The 13,615-nt window shown below is 61.9% G+C and overlaps 3 protein-coding genes across 3 annotated transcripts; 2 read left to right on the top strand and 1 right to left on the bottom strand.

The window, feature by feature from the left end:
• Positions 1 to 875: 875 nt before the first annotated feature.
• On the top strand, positions 876 to 5,990 carry LSCM1_03434 (uncharacterized protein; the record flags this gene model as incomplete). Its single annotated transcript, XM_067320976.1, has 1 exon — positions 876 to 5,990. The coding sequence occupies one exon, from the start codon at positions 876 to 878 to the stop codon at positions 5,988 to 5,990; it is 5,115 nt and encodes a 1,704-aa protein (XP_067177586.1).
• Positions 5,991 to 8,028: 2,038 nt separating this feature from the next.
• LSCM1_03435 (uncharacterized protein) lies at positions 8,029 to 8,616 on the top strand (the record flags this gene model as incomplete). Its single annotated transcript, XM_067320977.1, has 1 exon — positions 8,029 to 8,616. One exon carries the CDS (start codon positions 8,029 to 8,031, stop codon positions 8,614 to 8,616), a length of 588 nt encoding a protein of 195 aa, XP_067177587.1.
• Positions 8,617 to 9,570: 954 nt separating this feature from the next.
• LSCM1_03436 (uncharacterized protein) lies at positions 9,571 to 12,834 on the bottom strand (the record flags this gene model as incomplete). Its single annotated transcript, XM_067320978.1, has 1 exon — positions 9,571 to 12,834. The coding sequence occupies one exon, from the start codon at positions 12,832 to 12,834 to the stop codon at positions 9,571 to 9,573; it is 3,264 nt and encodes a 1,087-aa protein (XP_067177588.1).
• Between the last annotated feature and the right edge of the window lie 781 nt (positions 12,835 to 13,615).

Raw genomic sequence — 13,615 nt, forward strand, 5'->3', positions numbered from 1 at the left:
CGTGTATCTAGAAGAAATGCAGATGTAGTTGGACACGACCGTGCACCTTCGTGGTCTTTTGAGGACTTCTCTAATAGAGTAGCAGGAAGAGGGAGGTGTGGGGGGGGGTTGAAGCTTCTGTGTGGTGACGGCGCTTGCCGTGATACGCCGTCTGTGCAGCGGCCATGTCTCTCCACCTCTAAGGAACGGTCCTCCACGGACTGCGATGTGATATCGACGGCGTGCGCGAGTTATAACCGAAAATGAGAAGCGACGGGAGCCACACACGGAGCGCTGTCAAAGGGAGGTGAGGAAGGGGGGCGGTACCCGACACTGTGCACACACACACACACACTGCCGCACTTGGCACTGCCGAATACTCCTTACACTGCTCCAGTAGAGGCGAAGAAGGTTGGCGACAGCTGCTTGTCGACAGGGATGACGCTTCCGCCCTTCGCCCTCCAGCACGCACATACACCCTCCTGGTCTGCCAGAATACGAGTAAGGGAAGAGTGCACTGGATTATCCACGCGCTCGTACGTTCGGGAGAACCCGAAATGCCCCTTCCCCTCCTCCCCCTCCCTCATCTCTCCCCTTCAGGAAGATGCACGTCCGCATGCACCGCCGCGTCATCCCTCTCCGCTTATCCGCTGTACGTCACACCAAGCATACTGCGCGAGACTACCGCCTTCGCCGTGTCCCGCCGTCACGCAGCACTCTCTTTTATTTTTTTCCACACCTCTTCTCCGTCACTTTTCGTGATCCTATGCTTTACCGCTCTCGCCTCCTCGTCGGATTGCATCAGCGCTCACTATTGCAGAGGCACCGCCGCTCCCATAGCAACCACGGCAGCACCCTCTCCTACACCTCTCTTCCTGCTCCTCAGCTCCTCGGTGATGCCAACGGACCGCTCGCTGTGGGTGGAGGACAAGTATGCACTGCGATGCCGCGGATGTGGCGAGAAGTTCACAGTCTTTCGTCGCCGCCACCACTGCCGCAGGTGTGGTCAGGTGTTCTGCTATGAGTGCCTCAACCCACCACCAATAGCACCGTCCGCATCGCAGAGTATCGTCTCGAGCGTCTACCAGCTGTTTGCGCCGCCGCTCGCGTCGCCCATAAGCACGAGCACATCGCCGCAGGCGCCGAGGGCAGCCGGCCAAAGCGCGTTCGATGGGAACTGTCGTCGCGGCGCTTCGGTGGCGGCTTCAGCAGCGGAGCTTTCCAAGAGGCTTTGCTGTCGCTGCGCTGTCACCATCGCTGAGAACGCTGCTCGTGAAGCCTCTCTGCCGCGCACTGAATTTCAGCCCTCTTCACTCACGGCCGACTGCAAGGCACAACTTGAGCCGGGTATGGTATCGCCGTGTATGCTGAGTGCATCACTGGCGTGTCTGTCGCTGTCGAAGCTGGATACGCCGGCTGAACTCCGCGGGATGAGTCTGCCAGCGGAGGTACTTTCGCCTGCTATACTGCCTGCCACGCCATCCCTTGCAACGATGCGCCAACCGGCAGCCGAAGACTCTCCTGGCATCGTGGATCCTGAGTCGCTGGACAGCACAGCGGCTGTGCATAGCGAAACATCAGAGGAGCGCGAAGTAACGTACTCCATCGGCCGCGTTCGGCGGCAACCACCGTCGATCATGGCGCAATGGTGGGCATCTCATCAGCAGGCCCTGAAGAGCAAGGCATCCCGCACCTCATGGCAGTGGACGAGCTCATGTGCATCTGCTTTGGAGTCTGCCGGTGCACTTGTGAGGACGCTTAGCGACCCCATCACGTTTCACGCGCGCTTCTCCCTCGTCGAACATACAGCGCAGACGCCATTCAGCCCCAATGACAGTGTAATAGGGAGCGCAACCGTCATTTCCATGGCCGAGGCTACGGAGCCGCGACGCAGACTCCTCAACGACCTTAGCGCCGCTTGCACGACCCATCTCGTGGCGCGTATTCAGCACACCCTGCAATCCTCTTTGCCGGACATGGGCGGATCGCGACTGTGTCACCACCTTGCGGATGCGGCGTGGTACATCGTGCGCCACACGGCTGTCGCTCTCGGTGCCAATGTGTGCAACCACTCGTGTATCTTTTCCATCGCCGACCCCTCGCAGCCGGCGCAGTGCATTGTGTATCCCGGCCTGGTGAACCGTCGACGCCTTCCTTCGAAGCGGGTCGTCAGCCCGTGCGACCACCCGCGTGTTCTGCTGCTCGCTGGGAATCTTTCCTACCCGGTGCAGCCTGCCGAAGACCTTGTCGACTACGTGCGCTCGTACAGCGGCTACCTGGACAAGCTGTTCCAGCGGCTGGTGATGTGGCACCCCGACGTAATCGTTATTGAGGGCGGCATGCACCATTACCTACGTGAGCGCATCGAGGAAGAGGGACAGATGCGACTCGTGCTGGACGTTGGTCGCGACTTTCTGGCGCAACTCTCTTGGTGCTTGCGTGCCGACATCATTGCCGACCTTCAGTACGTTGGCGTTGGCGATCTGGCCACCACTGCGCCGCTTGGCTGCTGTGCCCGCTTCGAAGTGCTCGAGTTGGCCGAGGAAGTGCACTGCTGTAGCTTCCGCGGCTTTGATGAACTGTCGTTTCACACCGTCGTCCTCCGCGGCGGTCGTCTGAGCAGTGGTTCTATGGAGCGCCGCGGTGTCAGTGGTGAGCAGCCGTGGGAGGCAATGGAGAAGGTGGTGAGAGAGGCCGTCACGGTCGCCTATCACCTTGCGCTGCAGGCACACAGCGTCGTTCCACTGGTACGCGAAGGCTTGCCTGTTTCATTAGGTAGCGTGGGGTCGGCCACCGAGGAAGTCATCGCCAATGCAGCCATCACCATGAATCTTGGGTGTCAATTCCCGTCGTCGGTGCAGTCAGCGTACCGCGAGGCGGCAAGTCCCGCTGCGCTGTCCGCCTTGAAGGACAACATCGTGGTGAACATCGTGCACATGGATCAGCTGTTCGAGGGTGGTAGCGGCAGCGGTGCCGGCCATTCTGTCAACAACAGGTCGGCAGCGGCGGCGGCTGCCAGCGCCGTCATGAGCACGCTGGCCAAGTCGCGGGGCCCAGAGCCGGTCCTTGACCGCGGGGCCTCTCGTAGCTCGCTTACCCTCTTCCATGGCAGCTCCCATGCCGATTCCCATGCCAGCGGCATGGCACCAGCATCCCGTAGCGCTCCCCTGCTGGGCTCGCATCTGGCTCGCGCTGAGGCGTCAACGGCGAACGCCTACGCGGTGGTGCAGCAGACATCACCCCTGAGCTTCTACGGTGCTGGAGACGACAGCCTCTTTCACTTCTTGGTGAACCGCTGCGTGAGGGCAGAGGTGCAGGTGCTCTACTTGCACGGGGCGCATCGAGTGAAGGTGACGACGTCCACCAGTGCATCTGCTCTCCTCTCTGCCGCTGCCGCACTCACGAAGAGTGGTCTCGCTAGTATCTTGAGCGCTGCGCAGGTGCAGACGTTTCACATGGCTACCGCGCGGCAGAGCGCTATGAGGGCGTTGCTCGCGACGGAGCCGCCGGACGACGGTGCCATAGGGGCCATTGTAGCGCATTTGAGGGGTTACTTTTCTCTTCAAATTCGCGCGGTGGACGAGTGTGTCGGAGTAGCGGCAGCCGATGCGGAGCCCATGGCGGCCACCCCGGTAGACGCCATGATCGACGTCTGCACACCGCATCTCCTTAACCTCTCCACTGCAGCATTCCTGGAGTGGATGTTGTACGGCTGGGTACCGGCGCTATCGAGGCACTCCGCGCAGCCGAGTGTGCAGGTGCGCTTCCAGTTTCACTCCCTAGAAACGGCCGCGCAGCAGCAGCAGCCGTCGAGTGCTTCCGCTGTGTGCGCCTACGCAAATACGGTGACGTTCTTGGTGGAGAGGGTGTCTCTATCACACGTCGAGTACCCGCCCACTGTGATGCCACGCACCCGTCCTGCAGAGGAGGGGTGCGGACTTTCCGAGGGGAATGCGATGCGCAGCGAGGAGTGTCTCTACACCGGAACCGACGCTGATGAAATGGAGAGCCTTCTCGCAGAGCTGCAGCAGGCGATGCGAGCCTCCTTGGGTCGAATGGAGCAGCTGGAGAGCTCCAGGGCAACAACCTCGCCTGTAGTGCCTCCGACGAGCGCCACAAGCTCTGCAGAGGACGTGGAAGGAAAAGCAGCCATCGCCACCAGGCCGTCCTCGATGCCCACTCTCGAGCGTGCCACCAGAGACCTACGCCAGCTCTCCGAGGACGTGCAGCACGCACTCTCAGTCCTTCACGATGCACGCCAGCGTAGCCGGTCGGATGTGACGCTGCTCCTCGCCAACATGCGGAGGCACCTGCTGCCGGCTCTTTTAGCCGCGTATCGCAGCTGGCACGTTGCGCATCGGAGGATGGGCACCAAAAGCCCCGGCGGTAATCCAACCGACGCTCCCGCGGCGATCGCGCCTGAATGGCCCGCTTGCCTCCGCCGGCTGGAGGGGTGTCTGTATCACAAGGAGGAGACGCAGTGGCTTCGCCTAGATGAGCCGTCGAGCATACTCGCCGCAGCGCTGCTGCACCTCTACCGCCCCCTTCCATCCAGCACTCCACAGACGCCGTGCACGCCATCGAACACAAAGGACGCGGCGGCTGCCACGGAGTTGGAGCTGACCACATCGGTCGACAGCGGAGAAGCAGCGGTGGCAACGACCACACCTCAGGTTACCCTTTCTGGCGAAAGCACCTTTGTTGGTGCCTCAGTCGACGTGAACTCCACAACGGGGCCAGAGCAATTTCCGTCGCTGTGTACGGTAAGCCAGCTGTCGCCAGCAGAGGCGCTCGAGGTGCTTCGCCAAGGCGGCAGAGCAGATGTGGCATCGCCGACGTCACTGAAAGGCACACTCTCAGGGTATCAGTGGGTAGTGCAGCCCGGTGTCGGCGGGCCTGCGGGACTCGCTGGCGGGGCGGTTGCAACGATCAGCAGCGCCGCTGCTGTGGCGAGCATGATCGGTGGCGGCACATCCAACGCGGAGCCGATCATAACTGTGGATGTGCTCTTTCCTCGCAGCTTCGCAGCACTTCACGTTCTCTATACAGACGGCGCTCCCCTTGACTTTTGTGCGGCGCTGGTGCGGTGCCGCCCCTTCAGCACCGACGGCGGCAAGTCGCATTCACGGTTCTTCCTCACGCAGGACGGGCGGTTTCTCATCAAGTCCGTGAAGCCGATGGAGCTGCGCCACTTTCGAGAGTGGGCGCCGCGCTACTTTGCGAGGATGGCGGACTATTACGCGGCGTGGCAGCAGCGGTGGTCGCATTCCTCCGACGCTGAGACCAGCGCGCACCTCCTCGGCGCGCAGTCGACACTGGGAAAGGTCATGGGTCTCTACGCGGTTCACGTGCAAGGGTCGCGCAGCAGAGTGGCGGTGACACCCCCCACGTTCTCCGCCTCGGCACCCGGTGACGCCACACCTCAGCTGCGAAGCCTCCTCACAGACGGGACGCACTGCTTCATGGTGGCCGAGCAGCTGCTGTATCATCGGCCGGTGCGGGAGACATGGGATCTGAAAGGCAGCCAACGCAACCGCACAACAGAGCAGACAGCTGCGGTACGTCTCGACGTTGACCTCGTGCAAGAGCGTCTACGGACGGGCAACTTCTTCTTCTGTACGCCGGAGGCCAAGCGTCTGCTGATGGATCACCTCTCCCGCGACACCGCGCTGCTGGCGGACAGCGGCATCATGGACTACTCGCTCATGGCCTCCATCGGCGACGGCCGCTTGTATGTGGGCATGATTGACTTTTTGCACCCCTATTCCTCTGCCAAGGTGCTCGAGTCGAAGATGAAGTCCGGCCTAGATACCGTGCTCGGCTACGCCCGGCGCGATCCCACCATCATCGATCCAGAAAGCTATGCGGCGCGGTTTATGCAGTGGATGGATGGCTACTTCAACGGCGTCCCGGATCGACTGTTCCCGCTCACCCAAGTGCGGCGGCTACACGAGCGCCGAGAAAGCGGCTTGCCTGAGAACACAACCCCGCCTCTCACCTGCGCCCAGTGAGACCGCAAACAAGTAGGGAGGAGGTGGGGAGAGCTACTGATGCGTGTACGTCGGTATGTGCCCCTGGGTGTACGCCACCCACCCGGTGGCGTGTCTCCCTGCTGTTGCGCCATCCCCCTCGTTTTCTCCGCCTCTGATGTTCGATTCGAGACACCACACTCATGTCACGAGTGCCGTGTGGGGTGGGGGTGGGGGGAACCTAGAGACGTGACATGTTCCTCCGTTGGTGTGCGGCGCACGATATGCCGCCGCGGATGGGTCCATAAAGGGGGTGAGACGCCGTCGCTGCGGTGAGGCTTCGAACCTCTTTTTTTTGCTAGTGCATCTCCACCCCACCCCCTCTTGGCGCAATCGGTGCGGCGTTCGACACGACCGCCTTTTCTCCCCCTCCCCTCACTGGCCACGTCGTCAACAGTTTCTGTTTTCGATGATTCACAGCACCTTTGTCGCGGCGCGCTGGAAATAGGCCAGGCAGCGCTGATCATCCGCATCGTGGCCCTCCCTCTCCCTCCCCCCTGCACCCCCTTTCATTGCGTTCTCGCTGGCGACCGCTTCTGTGGCGATATCACCAACTGCTACCTGCTCCTTACCGGTCTCGTCGCTTTTTCGGCGTTGGCCCGTCACCCTCCCCCAGCCCACCCCACTGCCCACCCCCTCGCTGCGGATGGTGCTTCTTCACCTCGATCTTACTTGCCTCATCCAGCGGACGCCTCCGTTGCCGCGTAGCTCCATTGCTACTCCCCCCTCTTTATTTCCCCTCCCTCCGCGCGCGCGCGCTCTCGTGGAGGTGCGGGTGCGTGTCGGTTCCCGCCACTAGCGTTGTTGCAGTTCTTTCATCACCCACCGTGATGACATCGCTTGCAGTGTGCGACCCCACTCCATGGCGCACATCCCCTCCTTCCTGCCCCTCCACCATTCGTTGCAGCCATGAGCATCATCCCTGGTGTAAGTATGGCCGAAACGCTCATCTTTCCTGTGTCGTGTGTCGCGCCGTTGATGGGGCAGACGGGCTACTGTGACAGCCCAGTCGGTGGCCACCACCTCCCAGGCGCCTTGAAGGCGGGATGTGAGAGGACGCTGCTCCGCGTCCGGTCGACATCGGTGCCCCGCAAAACTTTGTGGCATCTTCAGCAACACCTAGCGCTTCCTGCACGACCGTTGGGGGCTCTTCTTGTGGAGCGAGTCGGCTGGCGTGATCCTCCTCCTTGTGCTTGCCTGCTTCCTCTTAGTATCCGAGGCTACGCGTCTGTCTCCCTGTGTGTGTGCCGATGCGCCATGAAGCTCGGCGTCACATTTGTGCGGTTCACCTGATGCATCGAGCCCCTCTTGTTTATGCGCGTGGTGTCTTCTGCGCCGCCGCTGCTGCGTATGTTTGCGTGCGCGGCACCCTCTATTTCTTCCCCTGAATCGCACACGCGCACCTGCTAATCTCCGCCCCCTGTGTCGCGCGTGCGTGCGTCGCTTCACCCCCTTGATTTCGTGGGTGCTGTGGGCAAACGACTGTCCGAGGACAACGTAGACGCCGCGCAAAGCGCTTCGGTAGTATGCGCTGCTCTCCTACCCATGGCTGCTGGTGCCCACTCACACGGCACTCAGCAGCCTGCTGCAGCTGCCCCTTTCCAAGAAGGGTGACTGACTTCCCCCCTCCTCTCTGCCTCCACCTGCTCGTGCGAGCATTCTATGGTCAGTTTAGGCTGTTGGGGATCCTACGACTGTCTTGTCCTCTCTCCTCCGCCATGGTCTTCGCCCACCCACCGAGTCCGTTCGAACTGACCTTTTCCCCATTTCTCTGCTCGGCAGCGATTTGCTTCCGCTTAGCCGCTTCCACTCGCCGACGAGCCCGGGCATCCCTTCTTCGCTCTCTACCATTTCCACTCAGGCGCTCGCGTACGCACGCACCCGCGCCGCCGCTGCCAAATTGCTGCCTCGCCATATTGGCGCCTCACCACCGGTCCGCCACATCGCCGCTCCGAGCAGCCGCCCTCGGTCTCCCGGGCCAAAGCGAAAAAAAAAAGCAGTGAGCGATTGCATTCACCCCATGGAGTCTCGTAGCAAATTTGAGGCAGAAGTGCCAGTGCAGCTTCCGCCGGCCATCGACCCGGTACATGAACACTACCCATTCTGTATCGTTTGGTCGCCTATACCGGTTCTGTCGTGGATTCTACCGTTCGTGGGTCACGTCGCGGTGTGCGACAGCCAGGGCCGCATCTATGACTTCCAAGGGTCGTACCTTATCGGGCAAGACCGCATGCTGTTCGGCCACCCAGTCAAGTACTGGGACGTCTCGCGTCATTATGTCCCATCCTTCTATAGCACTGAGCTACGCAGCGCGGCGGAGAAGGAGGAGTCGGTGAAGCGTGAGGTGGCGGCGTACGATGCGGCCCTCGCGGCGGCCACCACCCACTTTCGCCGGGCTGAGATATACAACTTTTTCACAAACAACTGCCATGCTTTCGTGGCGTCGTCGATGAACGAGCAGCAGCTGAAAACGCGGCACATGGGGACGGTGGGTGTCGCCGTAGGTATGATGCTGCACGGCCGCTACATTAGCTTTAGTCGCTTCATCGAGGCACACGCACCGTTCATTCTCCTCCTCATCTTCGTCGTCCTCGTTGCGGTGCTGTGAAACCTTTTCTTCGATGGCAATCGAATCCAAGTTTTCTGCATTTCAGTGTTACGCTCTGCCTTATTGAAAGTGCCACACTGTGATACGCCCCCACCCCCACCCCCGAGCTTGTCATGCCCCCCATCGCGCGGGCGTGAGGCGGCGACAGGCACATGGCGCTACAGCCATGCACCGACTCGGTCATCGGAGCACAGCCTCCGCCCACAGACGCTGCCCACTCGCCCCACTGCGCTGGCCGTGCCTCATGCACGGCTCCCATCGTGCGGGCTGCCGCGTCCCCCACCCCCTCGCAGGGGGGAGAGGGGGAGGGTGCTGCTCAGCCCTTCGGGGTTCGGCGCACGGCGGCGCTTGCCGTTGATCCGGTGCGCTCCGCCTTGTATCGGCCCTGAGAAACAGCTGTTCATTATGCGCATTACTGCCGACGATCTCATAAACTCCGTCCCATATCTCCTGCCCGTTGCCACCCACCCCATCAGGCATGTGGAACTCGTTTCGCAAGGTCCTCGAAGCTGCGCTGGAAGCTCTCGTATATACCAGCGCGGCTAAAAAAAGGTGAAAACTACCATGCTAAACGAGGCTCTTGATATCAGCTACGGCGGCATTCCCTAGGCGTTGGGGTGACTCCTCCCTTTCCGTGCCTGCGCGCAGCGCAGCTAGGACACGCTGTGGTCGCCATGCGGCCCGTTTCATCGGCTGGCGCCTCCCGGGGCGGGCAGCTGGCGCGTTCGCCGAGGGCGGTGGCGCCCCCTCCCCGCGGCCCCAGGGTCCCCGCGCGGGGCGGGGGCCGGTTCCCAGCCGGTTCGGTAGGCGGGGGCGTGGGGGGAGGGTTCCGTGGGGGGCGGGGTGGGCCTCGTTGGGCGGGTGTGGCCGGGGACGGGCGGCTCGCGTCGGCGCCAAGCGGGCGGGCAGCCGCCGGGGAGGGGGGCGCCGGAAAGCAGAATTAGTTTGAACGGGCTAAAGATCCCACGCGACGTCCTTTCGGCACAGAGGAATGTCGACCTCCACCACAACGGCCTCGCCGCACAGCACGCAGTCCTGCTGCGCGAGCTGACGGGTGTCGCTGACGCCGTCCAGGACGTGCGGCGCGATGCCCTCGTCGGCCAGAAAGGCCTCAAGACCGCCGATCGACTCGAGTCGTGAGATTGCGCAAGCCTCGTGCACCACATGGCCGCAGTTGGGGTACACTAAGTATGGCGTATTGCTCTGCAGCAGTGTCCGGTGGCACAGTGGACAGCGCTGGCTCGCTGTGATGTACCCAAACTGTTCGCGCGCCTGCCGCAAATCCTTCTTCACGCCTTCTGCGGTCTGGTACACCTCATCCTGCGTTCGGCTCAGCTGCCGCTTCTGTTGCGCATAGGTGTCGAAGTACTCGCAGATGGCGTCCCGGAAATCGTCGACGAGATTCACGTCGTCGATCCTACGGAGGACATCCTCGGTGTGGAGAATGCCGCCGGATTCCTGTACGACTGCGAGGGCCGCGGCAACGTTGTGGCTGGCGAGCGCCTGCTCCGCCGTCAGCATCCACAGATGGCGCAGTTCGTCTTTACCGACCTTTCCGACAAGCCCGCGCAGCGTGTCTTCGGCGGCGACAATCCCCGGAAGCGCATCGTCGTCTTCCAACGGCTTGGCTACGTTCGCATCCTCGCTCGCGCCGCTGCCTGTGAGACGCTCGTGAGGTGCGTACAGGGCTGTGGTGACGGCGTCGCGGTAGAGATGCATGTGTTTGTATAGGGCCACGGCAGCGGTCGTGCAACGGTGCTCCAGGCACATGCGCAGCGCGTAGCCCGTGTCGAAGAAAAGAGAGCTGCTGATGAAGTCGTCGAGGCGCACGGCATCGCGTGTCTGCGCAAGCAGGCGAACGTAGTAGTTATGCACGGCGCCCGAGGGGCAGCCATAGCGATGAATGCACTGATCGAGCAGCACCACCACCTGATGCTCCACATTACCGGCCACCTCGTTCATCGAAATATTGTAGCGCATAAACGACGGTATCAGCCGCTCCATCTGCAGGGGAAGCACCCGACCCCACCGCGCCTCTTTCGCAAGCGCACGCAGCAGTGCCGTCACCAAGGCCACCGGCCGATGCTGCATCAGCACAGAGGTAAACTCGTACCAGGGCAGAAGGCGGGCCGCAGAGCCGTGGCATGTGCCGAGGACCTTGACGGCCTCGTCGAACTGCTGCTGGGCGACGTGGTAGGCGACAACGTAGCGTGTGTGCTGCATTGTCTTGGCAAACAGCAACGCACTCTCGCCGTAGCCCTGCTCCTCCAGCAGCCGTACCACCAGCTCGTACACCGCCTTCTCCTTCAGAAAAGAACCGCACCGCTCCACTGTGCTCAGCAGGAACTCGTGAAGGTCCGCCTCGGCGGCGGGCGCCGCGGCACTGCGCGCAACGCAGTCTAATTTCGCGAGGAGGAGAAGCACAAACAGGCAGGTTAGCTGCGGCGCCCAGTCGTCGAGCGAGACGAGGTGCGACAGCAGAAACTGAAAGCGGGCCTCCACAAACGCCGTGCGCAGGTCCGTGTGGCGGTATGCCGTCAACAGCGCGTAGATGTCCTCGAACCAGTCGCACATGGCGAACTGGGTGATGGCGTGGCGTGTGGCGCCGCAGTCGAGAAAGAATCGGCCGCGATGAAACAGGCAGAGGTTGCGCTGGGTGTCCGAGTAAAAGGCAAGGCGGCACGCAGCATCCATGTAGCGTTTACGCACCGCCAATGACGCCTGCGCATCCTGTCCGCGCTCCAGAAAGAGACGCCACTGCTGGTGCGCCTCGTCCTCAATGAGCACTTCCCACAGGTGCGTGCGGCTGAAAAGAAAAAATCGGCGCGCCTCTGCGTCGTGGATGGCGCCGCACAGGTCAGAGGACGGCGGCGGTGATGCCCGGAACGGATCGAAGCGAATCCTCTGCGCCACCTCAGCCGGCAGCGGGGGTGCGAAGCGCCCGGCGGCACCGCCGCCGCTGTCGGCAGGGCTGCGCCACGAAGCTCCTGGAGGCTGGTGCAGCACCAGACATCGACGCGGGTACACTACAATCATGTGGAACGCCGTCGGGATCACTGCGATGGGGGCAACCGACGGTGGCAGCGCGCCCTTGTCAGCTCCAGAGCCAGTCGCGTCAGGGCTGTCTGCGAACCTTGCAAGCGAGAGCGACTGCTGATTCACCCGAGCCCCCTCCTCCTCCTCCTCTTCCGCGGAGGACGAAGCACCAAACGGCAGCCGCTCGTTTTCGTCGACAATGTCCGAAGAAACATCGCGGCGAAACAGTCCGTGCACGACACCCGCGGTACTATTCCACACGTACGACTGCGGCGCGGAGGCGCAAGAGGCACGGTAGACAAGCACCCGCCCGTCCACCTCCGGTGCGGAGGCGGAGCCGGCGTACAAGGGCACCGTCTGCGTGCGGAGCTTGACGTCGCCCGAGCTGAGGGCATGAAACAAAAGGGCTGGGGAGGAGATGCTGCGGCTGTGTGCTTCGTGCAGAGTGGTGGCAGTGGACATCAGCAGCACGCAGCCGCTTGCCCCCATTTTCGCAAAAACAATGGAGCGAATCGGGAAGAGGGACATTGCTGGCGAGGGCAGCGACCACGCCACCTCTGCGCGCAGCTTGAACCGACTGGAGTTGCTGCTTCGGGCGTGCACGTGCAGAGCAAAGATGGCACGCCCCTTGTTCACCCCCATCAAGCAGCTCCACTCGGCGCCGCTCACCATTGCCGAGCCTTGCGTGGTAGACACGGACGCGGTATGGGCTCCCAAGGCGTCCGCGCTGTCTTTCAGCGCCGCCCCATAGCTGTCCTGTGGAAGCCACCCAACGCACTCACCAACGACGACCTCCCGCGACCCCTGCACAAATCCACTGAGAGTGTCGGTCGCCTGTAGCTGAGTGGTGGCGCACATGCGTGCATCGAACGTGCGTTGCACGCTGACCTCACCGTCAGAGGCTGTCGCCACAACATAAGTGCCTTGGGGATGCACAAAGACTTTGTGAGGGTTGCGCACGAGTGTGCGGAGCAGCACGCGGTCCTCCCCAGCATCCCGGACCTCGAGCCATCCACTGCGGCGCAGCACCGCCATTACACCGGACTGGCAATTGACATCTTCAATAGGGTCCTGTCTATCAGAAAGGGGGTAGGTGACAAGCTCGAAGTGCGGTACCACAGGGTCGTGCAACGCATCAACGTGGCTCCGACTGTCACGCGGGGCCGCGTGTGCCATCGCCATATGCACTCGGGGCGCGCCTGCGCTGCAGAGAGGAGTCGCTACGCGTTGATATCAGCGCCGTATACGGACAACTGCGCGAACGCTTTTAGATGGCGTCAGGTACTGCGACTAAGCGACGCACCAGCTGCTCTGGTGACAAAGTTCAGTCAGGGCGCGAGCAGTCACTGCACAAACACACACTGACCCCGCCGAGAAAGGACTACAAAAACTGTTGATCGTGCGAAGGCTGGAGAGCTCTAACGCGGAGGACGTACGCTGTGTTCTACCGATAATAAATCGCGGGGACGAACAGCGAACAGCTACAAGAGAGCAACGACTTTGTTGGCGTTCCGCTGCGTCCGTCATCAAAGCCACGCATGGAAGGACCAATGATTTTATATGCGCTCGGTACCCGTAGCAGTGAGGTGTAGAGGAGACGGAGACAGGTAAAGATACGGGCTGCACAAATCAAAGGGACATGACGGAAGCAGTGCAAGAAGACAGCTTCGCCAGAGGAGACTCCGCTACCCCCGACGGCCACCCCTAACGTGAACACTCCCACGGACAGTGAGCTCTCGCGGCGCAAGGAGACACCACCGTAGACAACTAGCGGTATCCAAGTAAACACCAACGCACAAGCCTCCTGCGCGTGACGCCCTGGCGCTAAGACGTGCGCATCATGAGCAGAAGAATAGAGCACCCTCCAGAAAAATAACACTCCATCGCCTCACAAACATGCACAAGATGACGCACACCCATAATCACCGATCCTACTCCGCCGTTTGTCACTAGCAGACTTCCA

This window comes from Leishmania martiniquensis, chromosome 27, assembly GCF_017916325.1.
Source record: "Leishmania martiniquensis isolate LSCM1 chromosome 27, whole genome shotgun sequence".
NCBI classification, from domain to species: Eukaryota; Euglenozoa; class Kinetoplastea; order Trypanosomatida; family Trypanosomatidae; genus Leishmania; species Leishmania martiniquensis.